This window comes from Dermacentor silvarum, chromosome 1 (genome assembly GCF_013339745.2).
Source record: "Dermacentor silvarum isolate Dsil-2018 chromosome 1, BIME_Dsil_1.4, whole genome shotgun sequence".
In the NCBI taxonomy this organism is placed as follows: domain Eukaryota; kingdom Metazoa; phylum Arthropoda; class Arachnida; order Ixodida; family Ixodidae; genus Dermacentor; species Dermacentor silvarum.
In genome coordinates this window covers 47318536-47333628 of record NC_051154.1, presented here as the reverse complement: position 1 = coordinate 47333628, position 15093 = coordinate 47318536, and the positions used below count along the sequence as shown (strand labels likewise).

Here is a 15093-nt window from a genome sequence, read left to right as displayed (position 1 = left end):
TTGGAGCAAGTAAAATTGCGTTTTGGAGCAATTTGGAGCATACAAAATTGCATTTTGGTGCAGCTTGGAGCAGACTAAATTTCATTTCGAAACAGTTTGGCCTGCTCCAAACTTCTTCGAAATCAAATTTTATCTGTCACTACAATCAAACTATATAACCCGCGCCGACGCTTATGATGATAGTAGAAAATGTACCGAAATTATGCGGTCCAATCGACGCAGTAGCATAATTTCTGGGTCACCATATATCACCGCAGACCCAGAGAGCCGCAATCAACCCTGCGCTGGTATAACGTAAAGCTATTCCAATCTGTTTTTATTGCAATAGCCCTTACTCGGACACTACAGGAGCATTTTTGCCGTCGCCATCATATTCCATATAAAGTCCAGGCGCGATAACATCTATTGTCGCCGCGGGCTGTATGTGCGAGTGAAAGCATGCAAAGGTGAGACGACGATGGCGGCTCAATCTCACGCGCACAAGAGAGGAAAGCGGGGAGGAAGCGCGCCATCTTACATTGCGCACAAGGCACCGGAGGGGGGGTTCTACTCCGGTGGCTGCTGTGTATGGCACGGCGATCTTTAAAGCGATCTACGATGGGGGGGGGATAAACAGTGAACACCGATAGCTTCGCATGCACGGTGTTTTAGCCACTTAGTTCGCATTAAGAGATTGGCAGCACTTCACTCACGGCTGCTGCTGCGTTTCCTCACGCCAGTGATTTGACAGAGAGTTTCCGCGGTCATTGAGCGAGATGCGTTCATGTTTGCTTCTGCACACGTGACACCATGCTTGTTTATTTAGTAAGCGAATGTAAGCGAACTACTATCCTTATTCCTTATACAGTGTAGACCGCTTATAACGTAAGCCGCCGGAGTCGCGAATATCCGCACTATAAGCGATACCGCACTATAACCAAAGCAACAATTTTCAAGGCCCGCACATATGCAAAACGTGTGCACCGAGCCGCCACGCGTATGCGACAGTCGAGGAATGCGGCTAGAACGTTAGCATTCAATTTACAGCCGAATCTCGTTAATTCGAATCAAATCACGCGGCGGCGCCTCCCACCGGCATTGCTCCAGCACCGCCATAGAGTAAAAGCTTAGGAGGCCCCTCAATGTCGCACGCAAAAAAAAAAAAAAAAAAAAAAAAAAATTCGGCGGAACTTTCACCCTCTCTCAAATGGCAAGTTCGCCGATTCTGCGTTGTGCCGGAACATGCGTGTACGTGCCGACATCTCAGTCACGCTACTGTAGCCACGCATAAAAAATGGCAGTGAACCTTTCTTTCTCCTTTATGCTTCCTCTACTTTCTAGTCACGTGTTGACCTTGCACGCTGCGGCTACGGCACAGAGGGAAGCAGCGGCGCTGTCCCAAGCCGGCCAACGAAACTGCCCACGCTTCCCGATAACGGCAGAAAACGAAACTTCGGCAAGCTGGCGCCGGGCCGAGCGGCGGCGCCTGCACGGCGGCGGGCGCGCACGGTGACAGTCGACAGTGAGGGAGCTATGAGGGAGGGCGAGGGGAGCCACCGAAGCGGCGGAGTTGCCGACGCGAAATCCGCTTCCCTGCCGCCCTCCTCCCTCACATTCCACGGTCTCCGCGTGCGCCCTTCGCCGTGCCAGCGCCGCCCGCTCCCTGAAGTTTCGTTTACTGTTTCGTGAAGCGAGCGTTGGCCAGGGTTGGCAGTTTCGTGGCTCTCGCTCGCTATGCGCGCCGTGAAATTTCACGACTCGCACTCAAGATTCTGGTTTCAGCCTCACTGGCTTTTCGTTGGCATCACGTGCCCTTCTCCTCCACTTCGTCTCTCTCTCTTCCTCGAGCACTCCTTGGGGCGCCCGTCTCCGCTGCCTTCCGTACTCCCAGGCAGCCGCACTGTAACCGGTATTTCGTTTCCCGCAACTGCACTATAAGCGATACGTGTATACATGGAGTGCTAGGGGAAAATTAATGGGAGTCTGAAAAGACCGCACTGTATCCGGTCCTGCACTATAAGCGGTTACGTTATAAGTGGTCTATACTGTAGCTGTCTACTAATTTCCTATCGCAATCGATACTTTGCCTTTCGGGCGAAACTGCGACTTTTTATTCCAAATCTGCCATTAGCGCTTCATGATAGGTCAAAATGGCTCAGGCCTCGCCCATACCGGCATAAAAACATATTGGAATAGCTTTACAATATGCTGGCCCTGGAGACGGAGACGGCCACCCGCTGAACCCACTGCAGCGCGCGCCCATAGAATAAAGAACCAACTTTGGCGCACCTCCCTAACACCGAGTTCGCTAGCAGCGCCCTCAGCCTACTTTTTGTTGTTTTGCACCTCAGCTAGGGAGTGGCCACACGCACCCCCCGGCCACATGCCGGAAACACCGAATAGTGTTATAAGTGCAAATATTACGAGAAACTATGCGGGAGGCGCCATCGCGCGGTGTGCAGAATATGAATGCCTGCACTCTTTTTCGGACAACGAATCCGCTCGCTGTTCGTGGCCACTGCCGGAGCACACATGCCGAAGCTGTTTTGGCACAGTGTGGCGCAATTTTGGTCAACTTTCTTGTGTTTGGCACAGCTTGACGCCGGAATTTGAGTTTGTATCAACATGGCACAATTGGCGCAGGAGTCCCACCCCTGTATATGCGATTTCGCGGTATATTGGCTGGCACGGACAATATGTCTCGTGCAGCACGTTGCAAATGGAGTGAAGTGTGGCGCAACTGCCTCACTATTCTGGAGATAGCGAGAGCCAGCGTGTGGACACGATTTAAAGCCTCTGCCAAATTTACCAGGTGACGCGTGCTACTCTAGTGGCATCTCGTAGTGATTGTCGCCGCACCCTCTCTGCGTACCTCTCCGTGTCTCGCCCGCTGCAATCTGCGTTTGCTTTTATCTTTCGCTGTGCTCGTTCGCTCAGTTATGCCGCTGCAACTTGCCGCAGGAGCCGGTGCCTAAGAGCTGCGCTCTAAAATATTTTCTTTCACAGGAACAAGCAAACGGTGTTTGAAAGGGTTAAAAAGGAAGCAGGTTCATTTCTGGAGTCGGTTTACGTCGTTATTCAGATATCTTCATGCAAAAATGCACGTTAGACATTTTTTAAGACTCCAGCTTCACAGAAAATTTAACAGGCTCTTGGTCACTATTGTGCATCAGCCTACTTAAATTTTATGGTAGTTGAAGCCGCGGAAACGTTTTGCGTTTGCGCATCATTCGTTGTACAGACACTCTGTTCCCATCCTGTTCACAATGTGAAACCCATCCTGTTCTGCAAGCACACAGATTAAATAATTTTTCAATTTAACAGCAAAATTGGCGTGCAGGTTACAAGTGAATTTTGAGTTCAGTTGTGGCTTCATGGCAGCATGAATTTCGCCTCAAAGGGTGGTTTCAAAGCAGTTCTCCACCCTCAGCATCACTGAAGAGGTGGGGAACAGAGCAGCTGTCCAAAGATATGACATCGACAATTCACGAATCCGTGAATGGAGGCCGTTTTAAATGCGTAAGCCTTTCTATGTCTGCCCAATGAGAAAAGCTATGCGTCCGTCACATAAGACAAATCGCTATAAAGAAATTAGTGTATAAAAAGCATGATAAATTCGAAAGGAAAAACATTGGCGATGGCGAGTTTCGAACCTACAAACACATGCTCAGAAGCCGAGTGTCTTATCCACTGGGCTAAACCCCCACGATTACATATAGTGAATATATCCGAACCATAGGAATGTGTTGTACCGGCAGTACAAAACAAATCTTAAAGGAGAACAGTTTGGATGAAGGATTTGGTGATGGTGGAACAAAAGCCATATCTAGGACCACATGCAGAGTTGACTTGGAGCATTGTAGACATCAGGAAAATTCCTATTTTGCAAAAATTTAATGCTAAACATGCCACATTCCCGATGCGTTTCGGTGGTCACAGGATGCGTCTTCCATTGAGGCGTTCCTTCACCGACCGAAATGCAACAATCTCTGTGGGCTCATGCACTTCACGTTACGTTGCGCAACAGACAAGCAGTCAATGAGTTGATAAGGAGTGATGAGGGATTATGTGGGTCTCATCACAGTTTATAATGGCTCAATGCGAATGGATAAAGTGCTAAAGACGGATAAGGGTTTATAATGGTCCGAGTTATTCGATAAGGTTGATAGTGACAGATAGGGATTTATACTGGTGGGATCAGGTTTCATGACAATGACACCGGGCTGCATAGATAAGCAAGTGGCACATTGCTTGTGCATACTTAGAGGAGTTTCTGCATGAAATTTTAACCAAGATTTGCCTGTTGTATGCAGTTATTTTCACGGATTATAAGCATGGATATTTTCCCCCGGGGAGTTGTAATTGGGGATACGGTTCATACACTAAAAGATACATATATTCGTTCGTTTCAAACACTTTGAATGCTGAAATTCGTGCCAAAGCTAATACTGAACAGCATAATAGTATGCGAGTGAATATTGGAAAATATCGCACTAGCCTAGGTTTAACGCCCGAAGGCAACATTGGGGCTATTAGACGCTGTAGAGGAACGTTGCAGATTAATTTTTACCACCTGGGATCCTTTAATGTGCCATAAATTTAAGTACAGTCGCAGATCGGATTTTTCGGGCTCCGAAAATTCGGACTTGTTGGATATTCCGGAAGTTCATAAATGCATCGTCAGGGTTCCCATAGAGCTAATGCATTTTCGCGAGCGATTTTTTGGACAAATTTAGGCTTCCAAGTTCGATTTTCCGGACTAAATCGCCCGTTCTGAGCCACGCTACCCATTCTTGGAGGCCGCCTTGTTGCATTTTCCGCTGGCTTGCCCAGGCTTGGCTTCCTGTGGCTCGCTGTATAGCCTCCAAGATCGGGAGACGCACGAGAGAGCACGCCATCCTTCCGTCTCGGAGGCCATAGCCGTTCTTTCTTCCTGTCAGCTTTTATTCGGTCAACACTATCGTCATAATCACTTTGCGAAATATTTTTTATTGTTATGTTTTTTTGAGTTCGGTTGCTATTTTGCACATGGCATGTGCGCCTCAGAGACATGTGCGGCTTTGCATTTGTGTGATCGGTGCCACCTCCCGAGCCTTCGCGAGAGCCAAGTGGTGTGAAGCGTAGCCTCCGCGATCAGCTCCGGCAGCATGCCGTTGCTGAGCCGTTATAGAGACACTTTTCCGCTGGGCTACGCGCCAACTGGGAAGGCCGGAGCGAATGACGCGCTGCCCGCGCTGATTGCGGAGGCCACGTGCCAAGTAACGGGGCTCGTTTCTTCGATCTCAATGGCAATCTCAGCTAGCGGAGATCGCCAACGCGGTGACGCTCTTGTCGACTGTATGCGCAGACGACATCAGTCTTGCGCATATCCAAGCAAATCTGATCACCTCCAAGCGTAGTATGAGGCAGGGCATTATTAAAGATTTGTATATGCAACTCTAAGCCTAATAAATTTTCTTTTTTTTTTTCGGATGAACGAGTTTTTCGGACTATTTTTCGGTCCCCGCGAAGTCCGGAAAAATCAGTCGGCGACTGTACATGTGCATTTTTACATTTTGCTTCAATGGAATGCAGCCGCCACGGCCGAGAATTGAAGTGTGACCTTGCACTCAGCAGCAGAATGCCACAGCAACTGAGCTTCCGCGGCGGGTGCATTTGCTACTATCTGTGCATATGTAGCTAATTGGGAACTAAATACATCATAACAAGAGCAACAAATAATTACATTCCCCTCCATTGCAGCTAGTCCTGGCTTTGATTTCTAACAGTACTGACAATGTCGTGACATAGCAGACCCCATGGTAACTGCTGCAGGTTATCGTAGTATCACTAACCCCTGATGTGCATGGGATGTGTGCACAGTGTGCTAAACAAGGCTGCAAAAGCTTACTAATGAGGGCACAAGTATGTTGGTCACTACCTGTGCCACCAAATCAACTTTTCCCTGCTGCTGCAAACTATTAATAAAACAAACTATATTGTAGAAACACGTGGTAAAGTAAGATGCAGACACTTTATGATCGGGCACAGAGCAGTGCCTCGTGCCGATGATAAAGGTGGCACGAGAAAAAAATCACTTGTTGCACAGCGTACCTGGACTGATCCAATCCAAGTCCTGCCAGCCCCATAGATTGTTGTGGAATGATGATGTACTTTGTTAGAACGTCAAAAGGATTTTTCCATGTTAGTGAAAGTACAGTCGAGCCCCGCTACAACGAAATTCACGGGACACACGAAAAATTTCGTTGTGGCGGAACTTCGTTGACGCGAAATTGGTATGTATATACGTGCGCCAAACGGCAAAGCCACGAACGAAACCCTTGTCCGGGAAATCTTTGCGATGGCGAGGGGGGGTCAAAAGGCTGAGACGTACCGAAGGCAGTCGATAAAGTGTCAACTTCATGAGAGAATGCATTTCACGCCGCTGTTACAGCATTTTTCGTACATTGCGGCCAACGCCTAACCCAACGCGCGTCCGATCGCGAAACCACGCCAATCGTGAAACACTCAATTTGCGGAACTTGCATCGTCGCAATGAAGCAGTTTGAATTTACACAATTTCACTGCATATTTATGACAACGTCGGCAAGCTTGCGCTTACCGGAAGTTTTATTTCCAGAAGTCGCTCAGCCTGGATTTTTTATGCTTCACGGCAAGCAAAGGCGTTACACGAGTCTAAGAGTCCGTTAAAACACCATCGCAATTGTAGTGGGTTCTGATAACTTTTCTGATGAGGTGAAAAGGATCCATTGCTTTCAAAGCAGTCGCCGGAGTCTGTGTGTCTAGCAGATAGTCATTTTCCCCAGATGAGACATTAGCATCTCGTTGACAACAGCGGCTGTGGCGCGGCCGCTATCATGAAAGCAGTTTGTGACGTGCACCAAGTGATCGCCCGCGCGGGCCTCAACTTCAAAGCGAGCTGCGATGGGGGCAAAGTGCAACTAGTGCTGGTAGAGTCGTGTGCGCTGTGCTTTGGACGTTTAGTTCGCGGTAAAGCGAGAGACGCCACACGGAGGTCAATTCGCTCGCTGCTATTGCCGCGTCTCATTCCAGCGTGTTGACACGGAGTTTCCGCGGTCATCGAGCGAGATGTGTTCATGTTTACCTGTGCGCGTGACACCGTGCCCGGTAATTTAGTTAGCGAATGTTTACAAGTTTATATGGCCAATAACACTACTATCTTTCATTCGTATAGCTGTCTACTAATCTGCTATCGCAACCGATGCTTCGCCTTGCGGGCGAAACTGCGAGATTTTTCCTTCTGCTTTCTGCCTCGGCGATCGTATGTGCGCCTTTTCTCCTCGAGAGAGAGAAATTTACGCTTCTTCGTTGGCATAGCCATTTCGACCGGACAGACCGTAGAAAAAAAGGCAGCGATTGCGGTGCAGTGTCGCGCAGGCGCGTGATGACCACGCGTGGCTATGGATTGCAGTGAATTGCAGATACATTGAATTTGATTTCGTTCGCGAAAACCTCATTCAAGCAGACATACGATCGTCACAGCTTTGGAAGGGCCTTCTAATTTGACTGCACGGCAGTTTCAATTCAGTCCCAGTTTCGTTCTCGAAAAGTACGTTGAAGCGGAAATACCGAATAAAACGCCTTCGTTATGAAGGGACTTTTTTGTATTACTTTGTATGGGCAGCTGACGGGAAATCGGAAAATCTTCGTTGTGGCAGAAATTTCGTTGTAGCAGCATTCGTTGTAGGGGCATTCGACTTTCGAAAGGCAGGAAATAAACTTGCTGATCAACTATTGTTAACTTGCAGCGACTCCTACAATGTAGTTGTAATGAGAAAGTAACAAATGTATCAAAGTATCTTAAGATACAAATGGCAAGTATCGCATCAAAAGCATTTTCATCCTCTATAATTCTCTGGTTTTACGTGGCAAAACCACGATTTGATTATGGGGCACGCCGCAGTGGGGGACTCCAGATTAATTTTGACCACCAGGGGGATCTTTAACATGCCCCCAATGCACAGGACACAGGCGTTTTTGCATTTCGTCCCCATTGAAACACGGCAGCCGCAGGCAGAATTGGATCCCGTGACCTTGTACTCAGCAGCGCAACACCATAGCTGCCGAGCCACGGCAACAGGTATTTTATCCCCTAGTATACCGTATCTGTATCATGATACAATTTTGATGTATTTTTGCCCAGCCCTGCTGGGCATCCAGTACGTTCTGCAGCATCACCTGCCAACCCTAGAGACATTCCTATTAAGATGACAAATAGTCAAAACAGTGTATAATTAGCCACTTGGTGCAGTAAGAATAGTTTCACGTATCAAGCGATTAGGTACATCCAAATCTGATTACAGCAAAGCTTTATACACTGCCCCATTACCTATGGTTGGCCATGATAATTATAGGTGCAATGCACAACCATGCTGTGGAACTGTGTGACCATACAGAAACACACCAGCAACCTGACTCTCAAACATGACAAACAAAATGCATGCACAATCGCATAAAAGTATACTCGGGGGGAAAAAAAAAATGTTGGCTTTATGCTATAAGCAGCTTTATGAAGTAGGTCATAGACACTCCAAGTTCAATATCTCCAGCTTCAAGTTCACTATCAAGAGTTAATTATGGATCAATATTGCTGAAGTTCTGTTTGATACATATAGAGCATAATTCATTACATGGAAATTTGTTATAACTGTTTTACAGTATGAACTTGACATAAATAGCAATTGGGCACGGATACAGTATAGACCACTAATAACGTAACCGCTTATAGTGCAGGACCGGATATAGTGCGGTCTTTTCAGACTACCGTTAATTTTCCCATAGCACTCCATGTATACACGTATCGCTTATAGTGCAGTTGCGGGAAACGAAATACCGTTTACAGTGCGGCTGCCTGGGAGTACGGAAGTCAGCAGAGACGGCGAACGCTCCCCTCAAACGGGCGCCCCAAGGAGTGCTCGAGGAAGAAAGAGAGACGAAGTGGAGAAGGGCACGTGGTGCTAACGAACAGCCAGTGAGGCTAAAACCAGAATCTTAAGTGCGAGTCGTGAAATATCACGGCGGGCATAGCGATCGAGGGCCACAAAACTGCCAACGCCGGCTTCCCGATAACGGCAGTAAACGAAACTTCAGGGAGTGGGCGGCGCCGGCTCAGTACGGCGAAGGGCGCACGCGGAGACCGTGGAATGTGAGGGAGGAGGGTGACAGGGAAGCGGATTTCGCCTCGGCAACTCCGCCACTTCGGTGGCTCCCTTCGTCCTCCCTCGTAGCTCCCTCACTTTAGACTGTCACCGTGCGCGCCCGCCACCGTGCAGGTTCCACCACTCCAGCCGGCTCGGCGCCAGCTCCCCGAAGTTTCGTTTTCTGCCGTTATCGGGAAGCGGGCGTTTGCCGGCGTGGGCAGTTTCTTTGGCCGGCCTGGGACAGTGCCACTGCTTCTCTCTGCGCCGTAGCCGCAGCGTGCAAGGTCAACACGTGAATAGAAAGTAGAGGAAGCATAAAGGAGAAAGAAGGGTTCACTGCCATTTTCTATGCGTGGCTACGGTAGCGTGGCTGAGACGTCGGCACGTACACGCATGTTCCGGCGCAACGCAGAATCGGCGACTTTGCCATTTGAGAGAGGGTGAAATTTCCACCGTGCTTCTTTTCTTTTGTTTGCGCGCGACATTGAGGGGTCTCTCCTAAGCTTTTACTCTCGTTCGAATCTCGAGTCGAATCTTAATTAACGAGTCGAATCTCGTTAATTCGAACCAAATCACGTGGCGGCGCCTCCGACCGGCATTGCTCTGGCACCGCCACGTGATTTGTTTCGAATTAACAAGATTCGACTGTAAATTGAATGCAAATGTTCTAGCCGCATTCCTCGACTGTCGCATACGCGTGGCGGCTCGGTGCATATGTTTTGCATGTGTGCGGGAGTTGAAAATTGTTGCTTTGGTTATAGTGCGGTACCACTTATACAGTCGAGCCCGACTATATCGAACCCGTTTATATAAAATTATCCCATATATCGAACAATTTCTAAACAGGTAAATTTACATTGAGAATATATAGCAAAAGTTACTGTTACATCGAACGAAAATAGCAACGACAACCGATATGTCAAACTCCATGTGCCTCAAAAGTGCCCCAGCAAGTTGGCTTTCCCTTGCGGTGGCGGGGAAACCTGCCGGCGCCACCCTAGAAAAAGTGGTTTAGACCTGGCTGTGCACGGGCGAACACCCCCCTGCAAAAAATGATCCTGGCCTGCTCGCAGCGCTTACAGCCAATCAGAGGCCGTCGTGCTTTCTCCGAGGCGCGGAGGCGGTACAAGTGAGCGCCATTTTTTCTTTCTTCATGCTTGTGTGCCTGCTGCTGCCTCTTTTCCTCGAGTCCTCATTCAGCGTGGTCCGTGCTGGTGGTGTTGCCTGTTGGCGCTCTGAACTTTCTTGGCGCGCTGCCATCATGGCTTGTGCAAAGAGGCAAAATCTGCCATTCGCCACGAAACTCGAAATCATAAATCAAGTCGAGCGCGGTGAGAAGAAGTCCGACGTCGCCGCCGCGTACAAGATTCCAAGGAGCACCTTGAGTACTATCCTGAAGAACAAGGCAGACATCAAGGTAGACACTGCGTGAATATAGAAGGTTGCGGCCTCAGCTGCTCCGACTCGTTGGACAACGTGGAGGCGTGCGTGCTGTCGCAGGTAGCGAAGTCGTTGAAACAGAAGAAAATCCAGGACTATTTTGTTCCAAAGTAGGGCACGCAAGTAAGCCACCATATTAATAAAGTACTTTTCTTATTGGTATGTGCCTTTGCGTCATCAAATCCTATAGACCTACACCATGTTTGTAAACAGCGGTAGGCACCGTCGATATATTTTAGGCCCTATAGCGACGTCGCGTAGGCTCCGCCCACGTTCGCTGCCACCGCTTGCACGCGCGGATGGCGCATTTTTTTTAATGGGGTGGGGGAGCTAAAACCACGATTTCATTATGAAGCACACAGTAATGGGGGCGCCGGATTAAGTTTGACTACGCGAGACTCTTTAATGTGCACCCAATGCACGTTCTTGCATCTCGCCCCCATCGGGATACGGCCGAACGAGATGCTAGGCCTAGCTCGTTGACCGCCGCAGTGACGGCCGACAGCGCTTGCGGCCTGGCCTGCTGCTCATCATTGTGCGCTTATTTTCGACAACACGATTAACGTCGGCTTAAATGAATCAGTTTTGTCGTTGTCGTTGGTGCGAATAACAAACGAAACATAGTACTTGCAAGCCAGCCGAGCCGCCTCGCTGAGACGGCCGGTGCTTCGGTTTCCGTCTGCGAGACGAAATGCCGTCGGGTCGTTGCTCCGGATCGCGCCAGTGGTTTAGTACTGGGCGCTGCTTTACGAAACATGCGCAAAATTCGAGATAGCTTTTCTATTAAGAACTATTTTATGTTAAAAACAAGCTGTAGCCGATTTCTACGTCGCCAGTGAGCGGCGATAGAAGCGATCGCCTCGGTTATGGGACCGGCAAGGTACCGGCCCTACGGCGACGCCACCTGTGTAGGCCCGCGCAATGTGAGCTATATATTCGCAATGCACACGGACTATAGGTGGCACCCTAGGTGATCCATGATGGCGGACAGAGAGAGTATCAGTATAGACCTTCTCTCAGCTCATGTATGCGCAGCGACATCGGAGCCCTCGGGGGCGATGTTCAGGTTTCTAGGCACTGTAGTATCAGAATTCTCGACTGCGCGTCCACGTCGTGGCACGCCGGGCTTTTTCTAATCCTGCTCGTAACATACCGAATGTTATTTTTTAAAGTTTATTCTCATCGGCAGGGGAAATGCCGCTGCCTTTTACAAAACAGCTATCTCTAGGAGAGATTATGGGACACCTTGAATCGTAAGAAAAAAGGATACAGTGTCTAATCGAAGGCGAAGAGATTTTCAACGCTGGCCGTCTAATTTGTTGCGGCGTCAAGACATGCAGTGCTCACGCTGTTACAATTCAAGGACTGTGTGTGCAGACGTCCCACGTCCAAGCTATTTGTTGTGTGTTGCAGCCGCAGTGCAGGCCCCGTAAATATAAATCAGCATTGCATGTAATAATTAACGCCCCGCGTAAATATAGATGACTAGCGTGCATAACCAGAAATATAGGTGCGTGCTTGTTATTTTACGGCGAATTTTACGACCTTACAGATGTATGCGGCGCGAAGCGAATCTAGAACGAACGCTTAGGCTAGAGTGCAGCGTTATCGGTTTGAGCCAGAAAAAGTACGCCGATCTTGTTTACAAATTCGGTTTTAATCCAAAAGGGTCAGGGCGAGCAAATATGCCAGAGACCTAGCGATCGGCGCGCAGCTGCGAACGTAGTTACGCTCCGATGCAACGAGCCTGGCGAGGTCAAAGATGTGCTTCAGCGTGCCGCCTAAATTTATTGTGTGCTGCCGTTTTGCCTGCCACTGAGTCAAAAGCGAACATTGGTGTGTGTGTGGGAGAGGAGGGGGGGACATGGAGAGGTTTGCAGCGCAAACTACGGCGACAAAACGTGCGCTGCAAACCTTCACTGGCGGCGCCTCAGGCTTGCCGATCCGGACTTCACCGCCCACTCCTTTTTAAGACACGCGTCCAGTGGAAAAGAACCAACCTTATCTCATCCTTCGCAGCTCGGTTGGTGCACTGAGGCACGCAACACATCCCGTTGCTTTTAATATTTTTGTCATGGCATAAACAGAAGCTGTTAACAAAACAGAAACGCGTCCGCGCATACCGAGTCACACGGTAACACCGTGCGGATACTCTTTGAAATATTTCTCTCACTGGCCACTACGCGGCGCGACAGTGTGTGCATTGCGAACAGCTGTTGTACGCGGCCGTCCGATCGCTCCAACTCTGTACTAACACTGTACATTTTGTTTCGCGCTCGAAATTTAACTGACACATTTAGGCGCACTTATGACTTCCACACTGCAATAAACGCAGCTGTGACCCTGCTGCCTGCATATGTGAACGTGATAGGATATTTACACTGCTGGTGGCTCAATTCTTTGAGATGAAAACAAATTCGAATGCGACGTGTTTTGTGGGGCATCTGCTCGCTCGACCTACATTCAAGGCTAATCCTAATCTAGCTTTCCCACAGTGCGGCAAGCAATTATAATGGCATGCTAATAAGGATCCTAAGATCGTATATGATCCTAAGATCGTAACGATCCCAAGATCAGCTAATGCATGCCAATCAAAATAAAAGAGAAGCTTAATGGTTACGAAATGTTTTGCGCATAATGGATGATCTGGTATAATCCAACTTTCGCTTTTTACCGTGGTGGCCCATTGCTTGCGGCTGTTTTCATCAACAGGAAACCTATGAAAACTTTAGACTCTTGCGTATTTCGACGCAACTCAGCTCATCCACATACTGCGTTTCTTTCATTGTAAAATCATAGAATAAAGATCTCACAGATGGAACCGCACAACCACCCGCGAAACCCAGCGGCTGCTGTGGTAGGCGCGACACGGGTGGCGGCTCGACGGCGGAGTGCCTACCAAGCGAAACTAAATTTCGACGACAGCGCCACCGCATTTTCGTGACGTAGCGCCGTGGTGTAGGTCTATAGCGGGCCTATATCGAATTATGCCATATATCGAACTAATAAACGTTTTTTGGCGAGTTTGATATACCCGGGTTCGACTGTAGTGCGTATATTCGCGACTCCGGCGACTTACGTTATAAGCGGTCTACACTGTATTTGGTGTCTGCTTGGATGTATCATCACACAACCAATTACACTGGGTGTTCACATATTACATTGTAATGAGCCTATCCCATGGGGATCAGACAGTGTATTATTGCACACACCATTCTCTGCAAACTAGCAATGAGCCATTCAATAAATAAGCAGCAAAGCTATGCCCCTGATTTAAGGTTTGACATAGGCGACGACAAACAACACTCACTTTGCTGCTTGTATACCATATGCACAAGGTCGTCCTGCAAGAACATACCTGTGCCAGTTTGGAGTCATCAAGCTTGAGCCGTGAAATAAGAGCAGCTGCCTTTTCTAGATACTGCCGTGCCTGAGGGTAATGCTCCTTGTGAAAGGCCACGATGCCTTGTAGCATATGTAAACGGCAGAAGAGAGCTGCTTCCTTGTTGGTGCCACCCTATGGGCAAAGTAATCACACCAAATTAACAACAAACAACATTAAAGAAGGAAACATTTAGTGACGATATTCAGAAGCCATAGTGTATTAAAATATCCTTTTCCTACGTGCATAGACATACATGCAACCAAGTTACTACTAGTATTGCCACCCAATGTAACTTTCATAAACAAACATGAAAGCCTGGTATAAGGCCTCTCAGTTGGCCATTAAACATGCAAAAATTACGAGCAAATTAATAAATCGAAGAAAATAAACGAAGCTGTACAATGAATCCCAAATATTTAGCATTTCAATAACGTTACAAGACCGCTCAAATTGATCAAACAATCTTAAACACACCTCCAATGAATTTTTGCACACAGGACTTAGTCAACAAGTTTTCAGTGACAAAACTGGACAGCATACAACTGCCAGTTCCGCTGCACAAGTGCACACAGGCATTCAGCACATAATTCTCAGTTGCAGTGCACCACACAGTTGCCGACCAATTATTTGGACAAGCTCAATTATTCGAACTGCTTCATGGCACTGCCACTGGCCCCATAGACAATGTATTCATTCATGTTACAGTAAAACTCCCTTAACATGTACCTGGCAGGAACGCGGCACAACTACGCACTCAACGATAGTATGTAACTGCCAAGTAGAAATTTGCCTCCCTTGACGTGCGCCGCACCGCTGCTAACAAAGAAACAAATGTGATGCCTCAGTAATTGTTTCCTAAAATATACACATGGATCTATGAGCTTTGTCTACCAAGTTGCAACTGAATGCAGCGTTTGCGATGGTCTACGCAGGATTCTTGGCTGAAAGGTGGCGAGTGTGGGACTCTTTGTGCCGAGTTTTGCCAGGTTTTGTTGAAGTGTTAGAACAGAACGGATAATTCAAGCTATTGTTGTCACCTAGTTAGTTTGCGTCAAGATAGTTGTGTACAGTAGAGAGAGCAGCACTAAAAACAGCCATGAATTTGAAGTCTCTGCGTAAACCGGAGTT

The 15093-nt window shown here is 48.2% G+C and overlaps 1 protein-coding gene across 1 annotated transcript in view; it reads right to left on the bottom strand.

Moving 5' to 3' along the window:
• The window catches only part of LOC119462271 (NEDD8 ultimate buster 1-like), a 41206-nt gene that overhangs the window by 14891 nt on the left and 11222 nt on the right, over positions 1-15093 (bottom strand). Inside the window, exon 7 of the mRNA XM_037723617.2 lies at positions 13939-14097. Within this exon, the coding sequence (XP_037579545.1) occupies positions 13939-14097 (159 nt within the window). The remainder of the gene's footprint in view (positions 1-13938; positions 14098-15093) is intronic.